The 16,644-nt window shown below is 44.4% G+C and overlaps 1 protein-coding gene across 1 annotated transcript; it reads left to right on the forward strand.

Moving 5' to 3' along the window:
* Positions 1-3,746: 3,746 nt before the first annotated feature.
* LOC136354153 (uncharacterized) lies at positions 3,747-10,146 on the forward strand. Its single transcript, XM_066305834.1, has 3 exons — positions 3,747-4,812; positions 8,835-9,784; positions 10,066-10,146. The coding sequence occupies exons 1-3, from the start codon at positions 3,747-3,749 to the stop codon at positions 10,144-10,146; spliced, it is 2,097 nt and encodes a 698-aa protein (XP_066161931.1).
* The last annotated feature ends 6,498 nt before the right edge of the window (positions 10,147-16,644 follow it).

Consider the following 16,644-nt stretch of genomic DNA (forward strand, 5'->3'; position numbering starts at 1 on the left):
TATGGTTGTGTTAAATATATTGATGGTTGTGTATATGAATGGGGGTGTTGGGGTGTGACATCCTGGCCTAGGGCTTAATAGGATTAATAGAATACTCATACCAACAAGTTCCAACAACTTGTCCCTTAATCTAATGCTTTTAGCTGGCTGAGGGAATTAATACCAGACATATCACACGCATGTTTTTAGTTTTGTTGCATACATATACAAGATATCATATGGTAGATATCAAATGGATCTGATCTAAACATTTCACATTAAGTAGGCGTGGATGTAACTGGGAAAACTAAAGACATCTTAAAAGATTTGGAACATGATGATGCAAGTTGCAGTACATGAAATATATAGCGCTGATAGGACAATATTAAAATATGGACATGTATTGGGCCATGATAAGTTATTAACGACCGGTTGATAGGCGTACCGACAAGAGCTGATTAAGGTCACACCACTATTCCATGATTGAGGTCACACCACTGTTCCATGATGGAGCCTACCGGCGAGCTGATTAAGTAATTGAGATAAAAAAAAAGAGAAACAATCAATCAATAGGACATATCGTCTTCAATGACAAGGCACATCTGTGACAGTACCATACACAGTTGTATCTTGTGGCTGGATAGGTTATTAGGATATGTAACTGCCACCTACTCATGTTCTACAGACGTGGCTGTGATTAAACACACATTATATAAGGCCACTGTTCCATGATTGAGGCAACCGATGAGCTGATTAAGTAATCGAGATTAAAAAAGAGAAACAAGTAATCAATAGCACATATCGACTTCAATGACATGGCACAAACGTGACAGTACCATACGCAGGTGCATCGTATGGCCGGATAGGTTAAAGGACATGTACCATCCATCTACACATGCTTAAGAGTCGTGGCTGCTGGTTAAGCATGCAATCTATAAGGCTTCACGATATGTTATAAGCGACCAGCTGATTGATGAATCTATCGGCAAGAGCTGAATAATTGTGGCTGCATCACTGTTCTATAACGGTTGGTGTACTTGCTCGTAGAATATTTATTGGGGATTTGAGTGAGTTAGGCTACCGGTTATTTATTTTTATTGATGACTAGTTCTGCCCATTTTTATGTAAGTATAATCATTCAGAAAATAATTGGGGGTTGGAATTAGGCCTGCCACATAGAAATATGTGGGTCCACATATAGAAATCGACCAAAATTTGTATAAATTTGTTTTCCATATAATAAATCATCCCTCTAAATTTTAGTCAAATTTTTTGAAGTTATTTAATGTGAACGCGAGTTTCTGCTAGGAGGGTTGTTCCCACTATGAATACTTTCATATAGCTTAGTACCTTGGCACTTTTGGATCACAGTATAAACCCTCGAGTGGGAACAACTCACTGAGATCCAAGAGTGATCATAGGACTTTTGGTTCACAGTGGCAACTCGGCAGTTATTGTATTATATATCTATGCAGAAAACTAAATGCCCTCTGCAGTCTCCAATTGAGACACTAGTCCTATGTAGAAGAAAAACACGGTCAATAGATCCAAAGCAACTAAGACAACTGGCAGCGACTAAGAAGTGCATTATAGATATCTGTTCTAATATTAATGTGATTGTATGATTGAAAATAAAAAATATCCTGGAAGAAACATAACCTAGATATATATCCCTTATTTAATTAGTGTCCTTGGGAGTTGGACAGTGGTTGGAGAGATGAGGGAGAAATTTAAATGATGAGTGATTGGAGGAAAAAATAGTACTCTAGAATTGGACTTACTTTTTACTTGTTTTTAATCATATGGAATTACAGTTAATTTATTATTATAGGAGCGAGGGAGTAAATAATTGTTAGATGAAATATGTTTGTACCATATTTTTTTAAAAAAATCTTCACTGTAGGTCCTCACTGATGAGCATGTTTTAAGCCCCCAGCAAAGCATGGTGTGGATGTTCCACTGCCAAAGCGTGTTTACCTGGTTCAATCATTCCATGTGGTTGTTAGGTGCAAGCATAGTACGCAATAGTGATGTTGTTGCTTGTGTATTTTCTTAGCTCTCCAAACAACTACTTAAAAAGAGTTATGGTACAGTGCCCAAATAATGAGATTAATGATTGTCCCATTGCAGTGTGAACAAATTAGATGTACACCGAAATGCTTAAAAGAAAAATGATATTTCATCGATTAAAATCAGAAGATGAATAACCATCTAAGAAAAGATGTGCGTTGGATCGCAAAATCAGTTGGCATAATTGCCAAGGAATACTCGCAACAAGGATTATAATTTACTGTTACAATTAAACAGTTTCTTTATATAGGAATCTTTGTAGTGAGTTATGCAACAAGGAGCAATGATATTGGTAGAGTCAGTGATTTACATTACAGATTGAAACCATCATTATGTATTGTTTTCCATCGATCATGGAAACTGGCTTGAGTACTGCTCCTGAAACTATTATAGTGCTAAGCTGAATAAAGCCCGCACAATCGATTCAAAAAAAAAATAAAGCCCGCACAACGAAGATTGTTACATGACTTGTCTCTATCAGTCTGTTGCATGAAATTTAACGAGCGCGCTTGGGAGTTGGACTGTGGTTGGGTAGATCACGGTGAAATTTAAATGATGCGTGATTGGAGGAAAAAATAGTACTCTAGAATTATACTTACGTTTTTCAAGTTATGAATCTGTTAACAGGAAATTTGGTAAGATAGACTCGAATTTGGAGTTAGATATAGACGCGGAATTGAAGGAGATTGAATCTTACTAAATACGGACTGCGCATCGGCTGGGTATCCCATTGGCTAGAAACAGAATTGGAAACAGATTGACACTGGTACAGATCCTCTCATCTGTGACGGCCCATCACATGCCTGGACAACGTGGGCCGTCAGAACGAAGTCATCTCAATCGGGCCTAAATTTTTTCCGTTGTAGACGTACTCGTCGGGGTGCATATTCCTATAGCCCGTCACCGATGACACTCATCTGTGACGGGCTCGAAGTTAGGCCCGATTGAGATGACCTCCACTATCTCGATCGGGCCCAAATACTGAGCCCGTCACATATGAGTGTCATCGGTGACGGGCTCCAAAGAAGGCCCTATTGAGATGGCCTTAATGCCTGTCACCGATGACTCTTATCGGTGTCGGGCTTCTATTTGTACCAGTTAGAGATTAGTGTGCGCCCGTTAGAAATGACATTTTTTTGGCCCGATTGAGATATACTTTGCACACTATATATACTCCAGTAGTCCGTTGTCTGTAGTTTATCCCACTGTTCACTATTTTGGTGGGAGGTTGAAGGGGGCGAATTTTTGTAATTTTTTTGCAAACAAAAACAGGAAAAATCATAAAAGTAAGTAAAAGGGTACTAATCATTTCCTATTAATTTAGTAGTACTTATGTTATGAGATGTTAACTAATATTTTGTTCATTGTTCAGCGATGGATCGAAGTTGGATGTACACGACTGGCTTGAGGCGTCATTACAAGGAGTATAGAGATGGCGTATTAAGTTTTATGAAAACCGCAGAGGAGGATAGGATAAGAAGAAACAACAAGTACATGTGTTGTCCATGTAGCGATTGCAGGAATGAGATTTTGTGGGAAGATGAAAAGGAAGTACACGCTCACTTGATACGCCGGGGATTCATGGAGAGATACACATGTTGGGTGATGCATGGAGAGCAAGATCTGGGTACTAATGGTGCAGCAGCAGACAGAAGTGGTGCAGACAATCATGAAGAAGTAGATGAGAAGAGCATGACATGTTTGTCCCATCTCCATTGGGCGGTGAATTGGTTGATGTGGACCCTGATATGCGGCAAGACATGTTACGTGACGTTGATGACCTAGCTATGAACGAGAGAGATTCCATGAAGTTCAGCAGGTTGGTCAGTGACTCGGAGACTCCTCTATACGCAGGATGCAAGCCAAAGCACACCAAATTATCAGCAACATTAGACCTAATGAAGTTGAAGGCTAGTAGTGGATGGTCAGACAAGAGTTTTACAAAACTTTTGGGAATACTGAAGGACATGCTTCCTCAGGGGAACACATTGCCCGAGACGACATATGAAGCAAAACAGGTTCTCTGTCCCCTAGGGTTAGAGGTCTGGAGAATTCACGCGTATCCAAACGATTGCATATTGTACCACAAGCAATACGCGGACTTAGATGCTTGTCCTGTCTGCAAGGCTTCTCGATACAAGCGAAAGAAGAGCGCGGGCGAGGGAAAGAAGTCAAAGCGGGGTGGTCCGGCGAAGGTTGTGTGGTATCTACCAATCATTGATCGTTTCAAGAGAATATTTGCCAACCCCACTGAAGCAAAGTTAGTACATTGGCATGCCACAGAGAGAAGGAATGACGGTTTGCTAAGACACCCTACAGATTGGATTCAATGTTGGAATATCGATCGAAAGCACAAAGAGTTTGCTGCCGACCCCAGAAACGTGAGGATATGTTTGTGTACGGATGGCATGAATCCTTTCGGAGACATGAGCAGTTCTCACAGCACTTGGCCAGTTCTCATTGCGAACTTTAACCTCCCGCCATGGTTGTGCTTCAAAAGAAAATATATTATGTTGTGCTTATTAATCCAAGGTCCGAGACAACTCGGCAATGACATCGATGTGTTCTTGGAGCCTGTTATCGATGACCTTGAGATTCTGTGGAAAGAGGGTGTGGAAACTTGGGATGCATATGGTCAGGAGAACTTCACACTACAAGTTCTATTGTTCTGCACCATTAATGATTATCCCGCGCTGGGTAATCTTTCTGGACAAACCGTGAAAGGAAAGAAGGCATGCTCTGACTGTATGGAACATACACACAGTAGGTGGCTAAAGAAATCAAGAAAGATGGTTTAAATGGGTCATAGGAGATGGCTCCCCCTACGGCACGCCTTTAGAAGAAAGAAGAAAATTTTCAATGGTAAGAAAGAACTTGGGTCTGCCCCTGCGGATTTGTCCGGAGATCAGGTACACAATATGGTGAAGGACATTACTAATGAGTTTGGGAAGAAAAGAAAACGTAGCAAGGAGGACAAGAATAGGTTGTGGAAGAAAAAATCCATATTTTGGCGGCTACCTTATTGGGAAGATCTTGAGGTCCGTCATTGCATTGATCTGATGCACGTAGAGAAGAATGTGTGCGATAGCTTGCTAGGGCTATTGTTGAATATGCCTAGCAAGACAAAGGACGGGTTGAATGCGCGTCTCGATCTATAGGACATGAACATTCGTAGTGAACTTCAGCCTGTTACAGATGAGAAGACAGGAAGAGTGTACCTCCCACCAGCTTGCCACACATTGTCGAAGGATGAGAAGATCGCAATGCTATCATGTCTGGCAGATATTAAAGTTCCTTCGGGCTATTGTGCGAGAATAAGTAAGCACGTTAAATTAGAGGATCCAAAGCTGGTTGGAATGAAGTCTCACGATTGCCACGTGCTAATCACACAGATATTGCCAGTTGCTATAAGAGGCATTCTACCACCACAAGTCCATCACACGATCCAACGGCTTTGTGCCTTCTTCAATGCAATCGGTCAGAAGATTATAGATCCAAAAGACCTAGATGGCTTGCAGGCCGATATTGTTAGTACCCTGAGTCACTTGGAGATGTATTTTACACTAGCTTTCTTCGATATCATGGTTCATCTCACTGTTCACCTACTGAAGCAAACAAAAATATGTGGGCCAGCTTTTATGAGAGAAATGTGGCCATTTGTCATGACCGGAAATAACCCAGCGGGCGTTCCTTACGTGCGTGTATTATTCCTTGTCCCAGGAGGCAAGGTACACCAAAAATTGATACAATACAGAGTTTAACAAGCGGAAGCGTAAACAATTAATTTATTACATGGGCGGTGAAGGCCCAGCACACAGGAAGACAAACAAAAAACAGCGGAAGACTACGGCGACGACCACAGGCGCTTGACGGCAGGCACGAGCTAGACACCAAAGCCTTCATCTTCCAGGAACTCCTCTTCTGGGTTTGGGAAAAATTGAGCAAGACTGAGTACAACCACCGTACTCAACAAGACACACCCACGAGTGCAGAATAAATGCAAGGGAGTACAAGGGAGTTATAATATAAGGGATTAGGGTTTGTAGTAAACAGCATTAAAAGACACTTAGTTGCTCAAAGCTATTTTGTAAATACGATCCTCGAGCTATGCAATATTATTAATCAAGGCCGTGAACCCACACGAACCTGCCTTAACCCAAGGCCTACGATGATTCAGACCGAACTGGCAACTCGACCCTGGGTCCCAGCTCGTCCCAAGCCAACCCAGGCCAACCATTCCACATTTTAGTCGTTAAGAAGGTTTTAAGAATTGAAACACTAACTTGGGTACATTGCTCGGCTTGCCCATAACCGAGGGCGCGGCTATTCGAATAGGTTATACTCTAATCAAAGGTGTACATCTTTACCCACAAGACACATCTTCCTCACGTGTAACCACGTGCCACATACCACCACGGTATACGGACGGAAGACATGACATAGTTTCCAACTCATCCTATCCATAGACAAGAGTACCGACCCAACCCCACCTACGGCCGGAACCTCCGGGACAGGTAGGCAGGACTGAGCCCCTAGCAGCAGGACATCGGCCCTCTGCCCTGACATCTCGACTACCGGGCCGCAGCTCGTGTAGCCTTCATTTGCCCTAGAGATGTCCATCGACCCCCGACTTCGTCCATCTCCATCCGTGTACTTTTGTTTATAACCAGACTGAGCCACAAACTAAGCCTTACCCACTAGACATGTGGAAGTACGGTAGTGCTTTGCAACAGAGGCCCGGAGACCGGTCCTTATATGGCCGAGGTGCTACTATCAAAACCATGCACCCCGAGCTCAGCCTGAAGCCATTTTCAGGATTTTGAATAGAGGGGGAGGTGTGAATCCAATTCCACAATAACTCAACCATTCCATAATGTCCAAGTGATATGAATATTCCCAAAGTCTAGAGTTGTAAAACCACCTAATGTTGCCTAATTAACCAGCGAAGCATCTACCTAAATTCATACTAGGGGAACCTTGAGTAGAGTGCACAGTAGTTGGGGTTTTGTTTATTCTAGGGTGAACAAGGTAATAATAACAATAGAAATAATAATAAGGTCATAACAAAGGTAAATAGGCATGGCTAAATAAAACAGTGATAACGCGGGAATTTAAATAAAGCGATAATGCATTAATTTAAATCAAAATAATTTTATAAACTGGAATTCAATATGTTCAAGGATGATGTGACTTGCCTTGCTCGCTTTCCCAAACGTCGGCTTCAACCTCCACGAAGAGCGGATCTTCCGAAGCTGCAGTGTCTACACGACCAACGGAAAAGCAAAAGGCTTTTACTCTAATAAACTCCATATAAAAAGCAGGAACAAAGCACAAAAATGGATTCTTGACTTCTTAAGGAAAAATTAGAGACTTGAACGGTCCAATTCCGAGTTCAAATGGCCAAGTTATGGCCATTTGAAGTTTATATGCTCTTTAAATGGATATTTGCGAATTTCTTTATTTAAATTTTAATTTAAAAAGGGTTTATTGCGTCAGCCGAGGGGAGAGGGCGCGCGGACCGGGTCCACGGGAGTGGGGCCCACGCGGCAGCCTCACGGTCCACGGTGGACCGGGTGCACCCGGGCTCACACCGGCCAGCGCCGTGGGTCCCACGCGTCAGCCGCACCCGAGGGCACGGGCGGCTGACGGCCGGGCCCCACGCGGCAGCCGCTCGGCGCGCCCGAAGACGGCCACGTCGGCGCGGCCGGCGGGAGGCGGCGCGCCCGCACCCCTATGGTCACCGGCGGCGGCCATAGGCACGGCGGAGCAGCGGCCGAGAGAGGGGAAGGGAAGGGGGAAACGAGGCGGTGGTCCACAGCTCACCCCGGGGCGATGGCGGCGACAGAGGAGGCGGCCGGAGCGGAGGGAGGCGGTGGCGCGGCTCGGGTCAACGGGGTCGGCGGCGCTCCGGCGGTTGGCGACCGAAACGGAGGGGTGGACGAGGTCGGCGAGGATGCGGCGAAGCCGAAGGAGGCGGTGCCGAGGTAGGAGGCGGTCCGGGGCGACGACGGCGGCGGACCGGAGCTCGGCGGCGACGGCGGAGAGAGAGAGCGACGTCGCGAGCTCGAATCCGGCGAGGAGGAAGGGCGGCGAGAGGCGGAAACGGACGGAGGAGGTGCGGGGAGGGTTTAAATAGGGTTGGAAGGGGGAGTGGCCGGCCGGAGAAGGAAGGAAACTGGCGCGGCATTCTCGGGCTCCATCAATGGCGTCGGCGGGATTAGGGGAGAGGTTTTCAAACGAATCCAAGGGAGAGAGGGAGGAAAAATTGGGGGGAAAGGGAGAGGGGATCACGGGGAATATTTCCCCCTACTTTATTGCACGCGGGGACGGCGGGAAGCTGCGGGATTCGCGGCGGCGGCGGCGGCGCTAGGCGCGGGCGAGACGGCGGGAACGGCGGGAGGAAGGGGATGACGGGTGGGCCCCACCCGTCATCGAGGGTGGCGGGCGGGCCCGCCCGTCAGTGGCGCGCGCGCGGGGAGAGGCCGAGTGGGCCGCGGGGAAGAGGAGAGAGGGGGAGGGAAATGGGCCGAGCCGGCCCAAGAGGGGGAGGGGGGGATTTTAAGGTTTTTCTTTTTATAAAATCATTTTAACTTTGTATATTTCTTAATAATTATTATTTGTGCTCTGAAAATTCCACTAAAATTTATTTACACATTTTAGGCTTTTAGGAAATATACAAAAATCCTCTAAGCCTTATTTGACTTTTAACTTTGCAGATTTTAATTTTTGGAGGCTTTCACACGGATTTTAATTATTCTAAGCATAATTTAAAGGATGTATTTTAGGGTCGTTTTGGGACGTGACACCATTCGAGAGATACATGGGAATTCTGAAGTCCTACGTTCGGAACAGAGCAAAACCAGAGGGGAGCATCATTGAAGGTTACACGACCGAGGAAGCCATTGAGTTTTGTATCGATTACATGGCCGAGACTGATCCTATCGGAGTTCCTATGTCTCGCCACGAAGGAAGGTTGGCAGGTGTCGGCACAACTGGTAGAAAAAGAATTGTTCCCGATCAAGCTTCCTACGCGCAGGTTCATTTCGCAGTGCTGCAACATATGGCTGAAGTAACCCCATACTTTGAGAAGCATTTAGCGAAGGTCCGACAGGACAATATTGGTCGATCAGATATTTGGATCAACAGAGAACATGGTGCTCGCTTCAACGAATGGTTCAAGGATCGTGTAGCACAGTCGACCGATGGCCCAAGTGAGATATTACAAAGGTTGGCAAGGGGTCCATCTTGGGATGTTGACACATGGCAAGGGTACGATATCAATGGATACACATTTTACACCGTCACACAAGATGAGAAAAGCACAGTGCAAAACAGTGGAGTCCGTATAGATGCATATCAGGATCAAGCTGGATCGAGCACATACTTTGGCCGCATAGAGCAGATATGGGAGCTGAACTATCTGAACTTCAAAGTCCCTTTGTTTCGTTGCAGTTGGGTGAATATCCGCACAGGTGTCAAGGTCGACAAGGAAGGCTTCACATTAGTGGACCTGGCCAAGGTTGGATATGCAAACGAACCATTTGTACTAGCGAAGCAGGTCGAACAGATTTTCCACATAAAAGACCCCGCAAACAAGAAGATACACGTCATTAGGGATGGCAAGCAAAGAATTGTGGGGGTGAACAACGTCGTCGATGAAGAAGAATACAACAAGAATCTTCATGTCAGACCTCAGATAGACCTTGACGATGATCCCGAAGACGAAGTGGCTTACGTTCGTTCAGACCATTCGGAAGGCATATCACTGTGAATGATCATCTATGAAAATAAGTGCGTTGTTGGATCGGAAAATCAGTTGGCATAATTGCCAAGGAATACTCGCAACAAGGATTGTTGTAGACATGTCACAAGGGCCTTCAGCCGAACCTGCCGAAACCATCAAATCAGCGAGACGCCAACTGAGTCCACGAGGTTCCTCTCAAGCGAAGCCAAAAGACGAAGTCAGGAGGGTTCGTCACCAAGTTCGAAGGGCTCACCATCAAGTTTCCCATCCAGGTGAAGAAGCAAGAAGGGTTCGCCACCAAGCCGGGAGGGCTCATCGCCAAGTCTCCGCTCTGGGTGAAGGCCTCAGGGTGAAGCACAATGGGTTCGCCCCATGGAAGATGGGTTTCGCTAGGGAGACCAGCTAGCAGCATGGCCCATGAAGGCTGTTCACCTCTTACGGGCCAGGCCAGGGGCCAATCAAAGGTCCCATAGTTAGAATGGATACTGTATGCCCCTTTTAATGTCCCTATCCATATAAATTCCCCTGAACATATTGAACCGTAGAGGGTATGGGCCTGTAGTAAGGCTATAAATAGCCCAATAGGGCCATGTAATGGGGGATCCCCTAAAAATTTCATAAATTAGCACGTTGTTTACTATTCAAATCATTCCACCAAGAGAGCCACGTCCTTTGACGTGAAGTTCTTGTCATTTTGACAACAAGGATTAGAATTTACTGTTACAATTAATAGTTTCTTTAGTTAGGGATCTTTGTAGTGATTTATGCAATAGGGAGCAATGATATTGGTAGAATCAGATATTTACCTTACAGTTTGAAATCATCATTAAGTATTGTTTTTGATTGATCGTGGAAACTGGCTTGAGTACTGCTCCTGGGACTATTATAGTGCTAAGCTAAATAAAGCCCGTACAACGAAGATTGGTACATGACTTGTCTCTATCAGTCTGTTGCATGAAATTTAACGAGCATGCTTAGGAGTTGGAGACGAGGGAGAAATTTAAATGATGAGTGATTGGAGGAAAAAATAATACTCTAGAATTAGACTTACTTTTACAAGTTTTGAATCCTATGAAATTACAATTAATTTATTATTATGAGAAGGATGGAGTAAATAATGGTCCACGGTACTTGAACATTGATAGTTCAAATATTATAGGAGCAAAATCAAGAGATAGTAAGTACTATAATGTGTGTTTATAGGGGTAAATTTATGGGCGCTATCAGCACATGCGTTTGTACCGTGTATTAAAAAAAATGATCAGCATAGGTACTCACTGGTGAGTAAGTTGTAAGCCCTCAAAAAAGTGTGCAGGGGATGTTCCACCGCCAAAGCGTGTTTTCCCGATTCAATCATTCCATGTGGTTGTTACGTGCATGCATAGTGCGCAATAGTGTTTCTGTTGCTTGTGTATTTTTTTAAGCTCTCCAAACAACTAAAAAGAGTTTTCATAGAGAGCCCAAATAATGTGATTAATGATTGTCCCATTATGCAGTCTGAACATATTAGATGTACACCGAAATGCTTGAAAGAAAATTATATTTGGTCGATTAAAATCTAAAAATCAGTTGGCATAATTGCCAATGGATACTCTCAACAAGGATTACTCAAACCTCTATGTTGTAAGGAGGCTACACTAAATATTTTATTATTAATTGGTCCAATTAGTTGCCAAGCCCTTTATGTATATGTAAGGATATTTTGTGCATTTTTTTTAAAAAAATGTTTCACGATCACTATAACATGCATGGAGTAGAAACAATTGACATACTCATTTGTAATTTGTGTGTGTGCCCGTATATAAGCATGCATACATTCATGGTACATCAATTTGGCACGTAGGTGTAGTTTAATGCAAGAATTAATCTGAGTGTACGGGTAAAACAATTTGCATGGCGGGTACGAGGTTGGTACAATAACTTAAGAAATAATGCAACAACATTCTTTCTATACACATTCAGTTTTTAAGTAATTATTTTGTCAATATACATGGACTAATTTGTACTAATATACTTAAATTTTGCAATTCTAGTAACTAAAGTCACTTAAATTTTGGGTTTATAGTTGAGAGTGAAAAACAAATTGGTGGTGCAAAAAGGATGAGGAACATAATTCTTATATATTAAATTCCAGACTGTAAGCTAATATCCTTCGAATTGTGTAATGTCATATCTAAAGAAGTGGAAGCTGAAACATTTCTTGAAAAAAGACGCGTCCACGTCATCAATAAACCTTAAAACGTCCGGTATTTTTGTAGATCGATGTGAGCCATCAGATTACCTAAATGGCGAAAGATCATAAATGTCCGTCTTGAAAATTCTATTCATTTGATATTTTACTATTTTCCCCTCCACTCCCCCATCCACCAGTGTTAAACGGCTCCTCTTCTCCTGCCTTAGCTGCTCTCTCCACACCGCCACTTTTGCATCCCCTCGCCGCCACCGCCGCCTGCAGCCGCCGCCTCTGACTCCTATCCATCGCGCCTTGGCAGCAGGCTCCTCGTCTCCCTAGCCATACTGCCTCCCCATCCAAACCGCACCGCGTCCCCCGTCGGACCCAGACGCGCGGAGCTCAAGGGCGCTAGACTCGGCTAGGCTCACAACGGTTCACCGCCTCAGCCTACTCGCCCACAAGCTCCGACGCTGCCTCCTCCCCATCTAAACCGCAGCTATCTCATCTCATCTTACACCAACAGCCTCTCTCCTCATCGCCATCAATGGCACTGCTGATCCGGACGATTTCTCATCCAAATGGTTACTATGCAAGAGGGTTTCTTGAAGAGACCGAGGAATTAGTGCATACTAATCACCAACCCGTGCGTTGCATGGGCTATTATTATTAATATTATAATATTTTAGATTCTAATTATAGAAAATTCATTAGATATTTTTTAATTATATCGGTTTAAACTTAAAGATATATAAATCAGATGTCAATTACAACATGGATAGTATAAACTGAAGAATCAAAAGTATTTTCAGTAGTCTGTTATTAACTACAATAGCCTATTGTTAAATAGGGCATTGTTATTTAATTTTTAATCGTACCTATGGTCATGATAATACGATCCAAGTAAGTACTGACCAGATTTATAATTAATGTTTTAGCTCATAACGAGTGCTCTATTAGTTTGGTACACTACTACGAAAACCATCTTTCGTGGCGGTCATTTTGGGTTTCCGCTGGCAGAAATCGCAGCCGTCACAAAGCAAAGGCCAGTGAAAATGTCGATCTTCGCTAGCAGTTATTTACCGCCAGCCAAAATGCATCTTCGCTGGCGGCCGAGAAAGGAACGCCCGCCAGCAAAGAGATCTCTTCGCTGGCGGTAGCCTTAGGACGGCCGCTAGCGAAGCCACCGAAGACATGTCCTTGCTGGTGGCGGACATAACGCAGCCGCCAGCAAAGAAGTATCTCCGCTTGCGGTAGCCTTAGGTCGGCCACCAGCGAAGATAATTCTTTCTTTGATAGGAAACATATTTTCAAACACCAAGTCAAAGAAGATAGTAGTTCCCATCCCGGGCAGGCATGAATTGAAATAATAGTTTCCATCCCGGATAATAGTGAATACATCCTAGCATTTGCCGGCAAAGCCAAGTAAGCGTGATCAGCGCTTACCCACAGGAACATGAATAAAGATCCAAATTGCACTCCCATGACTACACATGTTCCTTGAATAATTGAAAACTAGAATCAAAGAACCAAATTGAAATCATATTGCGCATCCATGGCAAGCATGGAACTTGAATTATTTACCCAGAACCAGAATCCGGAATATTGAAACAAGAATAATGTCGTAAACATAGGATAAACATGAAAACCTAAATGGCGTGAACAACAATATGAATATAAGCGGTCACATGTCACATAGAAATATATCGGAAATAAATAGATAGAGCAAACAATCCATGAATCACACAATTAGTTCATCATACACTTGCCTCCAAAGAAAGGTTGGTATCATGCACAATCTGAAGGACCACTACCTAATCACAAACAAAACCTCAGCAAACACATTCAAACATGCATATAAAACAATGAAAAAGGTGAACCTACTGTCCCATCCCATCAAAACGCAATAACAAAGAACGCCGTTTGGACTATAAACAAGACTGCTGCTTCAAACCTTCATATCTTAAAATATGAAAAGGCTATGGCCGCAAATAAATACATTTTGGAAATACGAAAATGCTATGCCATTAAAATGGTCTAATTTGCGCTCGAAAGAAGGCTTCACAATCTGTCCAAAATTTCAGACTATCCGCACCAAAACAATCAAAACTGGAGTTCTACTCGCCCAATCAGGGTATTCCTGACCAATATGGAAAGCTAAGAAACACCTCTACAACTTTGTTTATAGGCGGCTTGGGTGATTCCACTGTTTAACCCATCCAAAAACTATTCAATCTACTACTATCCAAATTATGACATAAAAACAACAGTTATACTAAAAAATTCATATCGTCTAAACCAGTTGAGATAAAACCGCTCTCTTTGGTCAGAAGATAGACATAAATATTATCTACAACTTCCTAATTATATACACTTTCACAAAAAATATCATTTAGTCCTCCGAAACTTCGAAAAACCGAAACACTGTAAATCTGCCAACGTGCAGAACAGCCAATTCGAACCACAACAACAAAACTCCTTCTCTAACCTTCTTTATCCAGGAATTAAACCACTAAAACTACCATAGAACAACTGATACAACAAGGGGATAAGCCTCACCTAGGGTTTTCCTTCTATATCCCATGGGAAACGACGAGGAAACTCCGATCTAACCCCTCCTCCTTCTCATCTCTCCTCCTCTTCGTTCCGTTTTTCCACATTGCTTCTTGATCCAAGCTATGAAGATGGAGATCTAGGGAGGGCAATTTGTTGTAGAGGGGAGATATGCGAACACATGAGGAACAGGAGGAAGGAGGCGCTGGCCAGGGAGAGGGGTGGGATTCGGTTTCCTAGGTTTTAAGGGAGAACTAATGGGCAGGGTTTATGAGCCTTCTCATGTTGGCCCACTTATAAAGATATTTTTCTTTTATTTATTTCTATTAACATATTTATTTTAACAAGTCAACCCAAACTAAAAACCTAAATATATTTTTTTAATATACGGGGTATTACACCTTTTCATGATGCCTTTGTGCTATGTAAGTTTTCCTCTCTTCGGGACTCATCGCCTTTGTCGGTGATATGGGCATGGGGTCTCAAGACCAGAGGGAGGAGGCCACCCCCCAACACCACATGGCCCTCCCTCGAGGGGAGTCTGGCCCGAGGTGGGGTGGCGGCCACTCCTTCCTAGAGACTAGATGGAGGAAGCTGCCCCCCAATGCCACGTGGCCCTCCCTCGAGGAGAGTCAGGCCCGAGGTGGGGTGGCGGCCACTCCTTCCCAGAGACTAGACGGAGGAAGCTGCCCCCCCCAATGCCACGTGGCCCTCCCCCGAGGGGGGTCGGGCCCGAGGTAGGGCGACAGCCACTCCCTCATGTGACTAGGGGTCGGGTTCCCCCGACGCCCTCCGCGAGTCGCCACGTGCGGTGGGTTAGGTGGCCACCTTCGAGCGCTCACCTACCCGCATTAATGGTGACCTAAGTAGGCGCGCCACGCCACATTTAATGTGGCGTATAGCACGCCTAAATTGGTCTGTGACCGGTCGAATGACCGACGGGACCCAGGGTGTCAGGCGCACTATCGCATGTGTCAGGGGGCGTACATCCCGTCCTGTCCAGTCAGTCATGATGATGAGAGGTCTTAGCCTCCCATCCCGGCCAGAGTCGGTTCATTCGCTCTGGTCAATTAGGGTTCCCGTTTCCCAGTGCAACCAGGAGCCCAGAAGACTACACACCTTAAATGGTGGTTGACAGGGGCACCCCCCGTGTTAGGCGGCAAGATTTGGCAGGCCTCATCATCAAGATGGTATGCGCTTGCTTCCCAAGTCAAGAGACAAGACAGGCATTTAATGCAAAGATTGTAATCCTTCTCCACTAAGTTGTGTTTTTGGGCCCATGTGGTAACCCCTTGAGGTATAAAAGGAGGTCCAGGCCTAGTAAGAGAGAGAGAGCTTATGCCCCTGATGATCAACACCTTCTACCCCAACAAGGAGATCTTGTAATTTCTCACAAGATCAGCTAAGCACAGAAGTAGGGTATTATGCTTCTCAGCAGCCCGAACCTGTATAAACCCCTTGGGTCAGATCTTTTTGGGGGGTTCAACCCCATCTTCACACATCTACACAGGAATCTCGAATCTCACCCGCTGCCAAACCAAAAAAGAGGGACCTCACGGTTCCCTGGTGGAGGAGTTCACCTTTCGACAGCCTTGATGTGTTCCGGTAGCTTCTTCTCGTCTAGCGTGTATGTGTGGTTCGGCTTACTTATCATGCACGGGTTTAGGTAGGCAACAGGCTTTTTTATCACTTCGGCCTCCACGTAATTCATCCTGCCAACAATGGATGATCAAATGAGCTACGCATATAGGTGTAGTGATCTATTAAAACGTTCAAGTCTAGCACTTACAGACACCAGATGGCAATCAAATTGGCGTCCAGCCTCTTCCTACAGTAGAGGGAATGCATATCGGAGAAATGGACTTAGAGTAGACAAAGACCTCTCTAGAAGATGTTCTCCCCCACAGCAACTGTGAATGATGAAATGCCTTTCATGGTGCTTGCCCTAATGTACCAATCGTGCCGCCTTCTTAGTTGCCACGGTCCTTCTCTTAGTTTCCAGTCGTAAATGAATGGTTTGTCATTCTCAAACTCGTGTGGCTCATCTAGAGAATTGATATAGTTGAGATAGTGATAAAAGGTATGTTTGAACCCTTTTAATTTTCTTTTATCAAACTCGGCATTTACG

Source organism: Oryza sativa, chromosome 11 (genome assembly GCF_034140825.1).
Source record: "Oryza sativa Japonica Group chromosome 11, ASM3414082v1".
NCBI classification, from domain to species: Eukaryota; Viridiplantae; Streptophyta; class Magnoliopsida; order Poales; family Poaceae; genus Oryza; species Oryza sativa.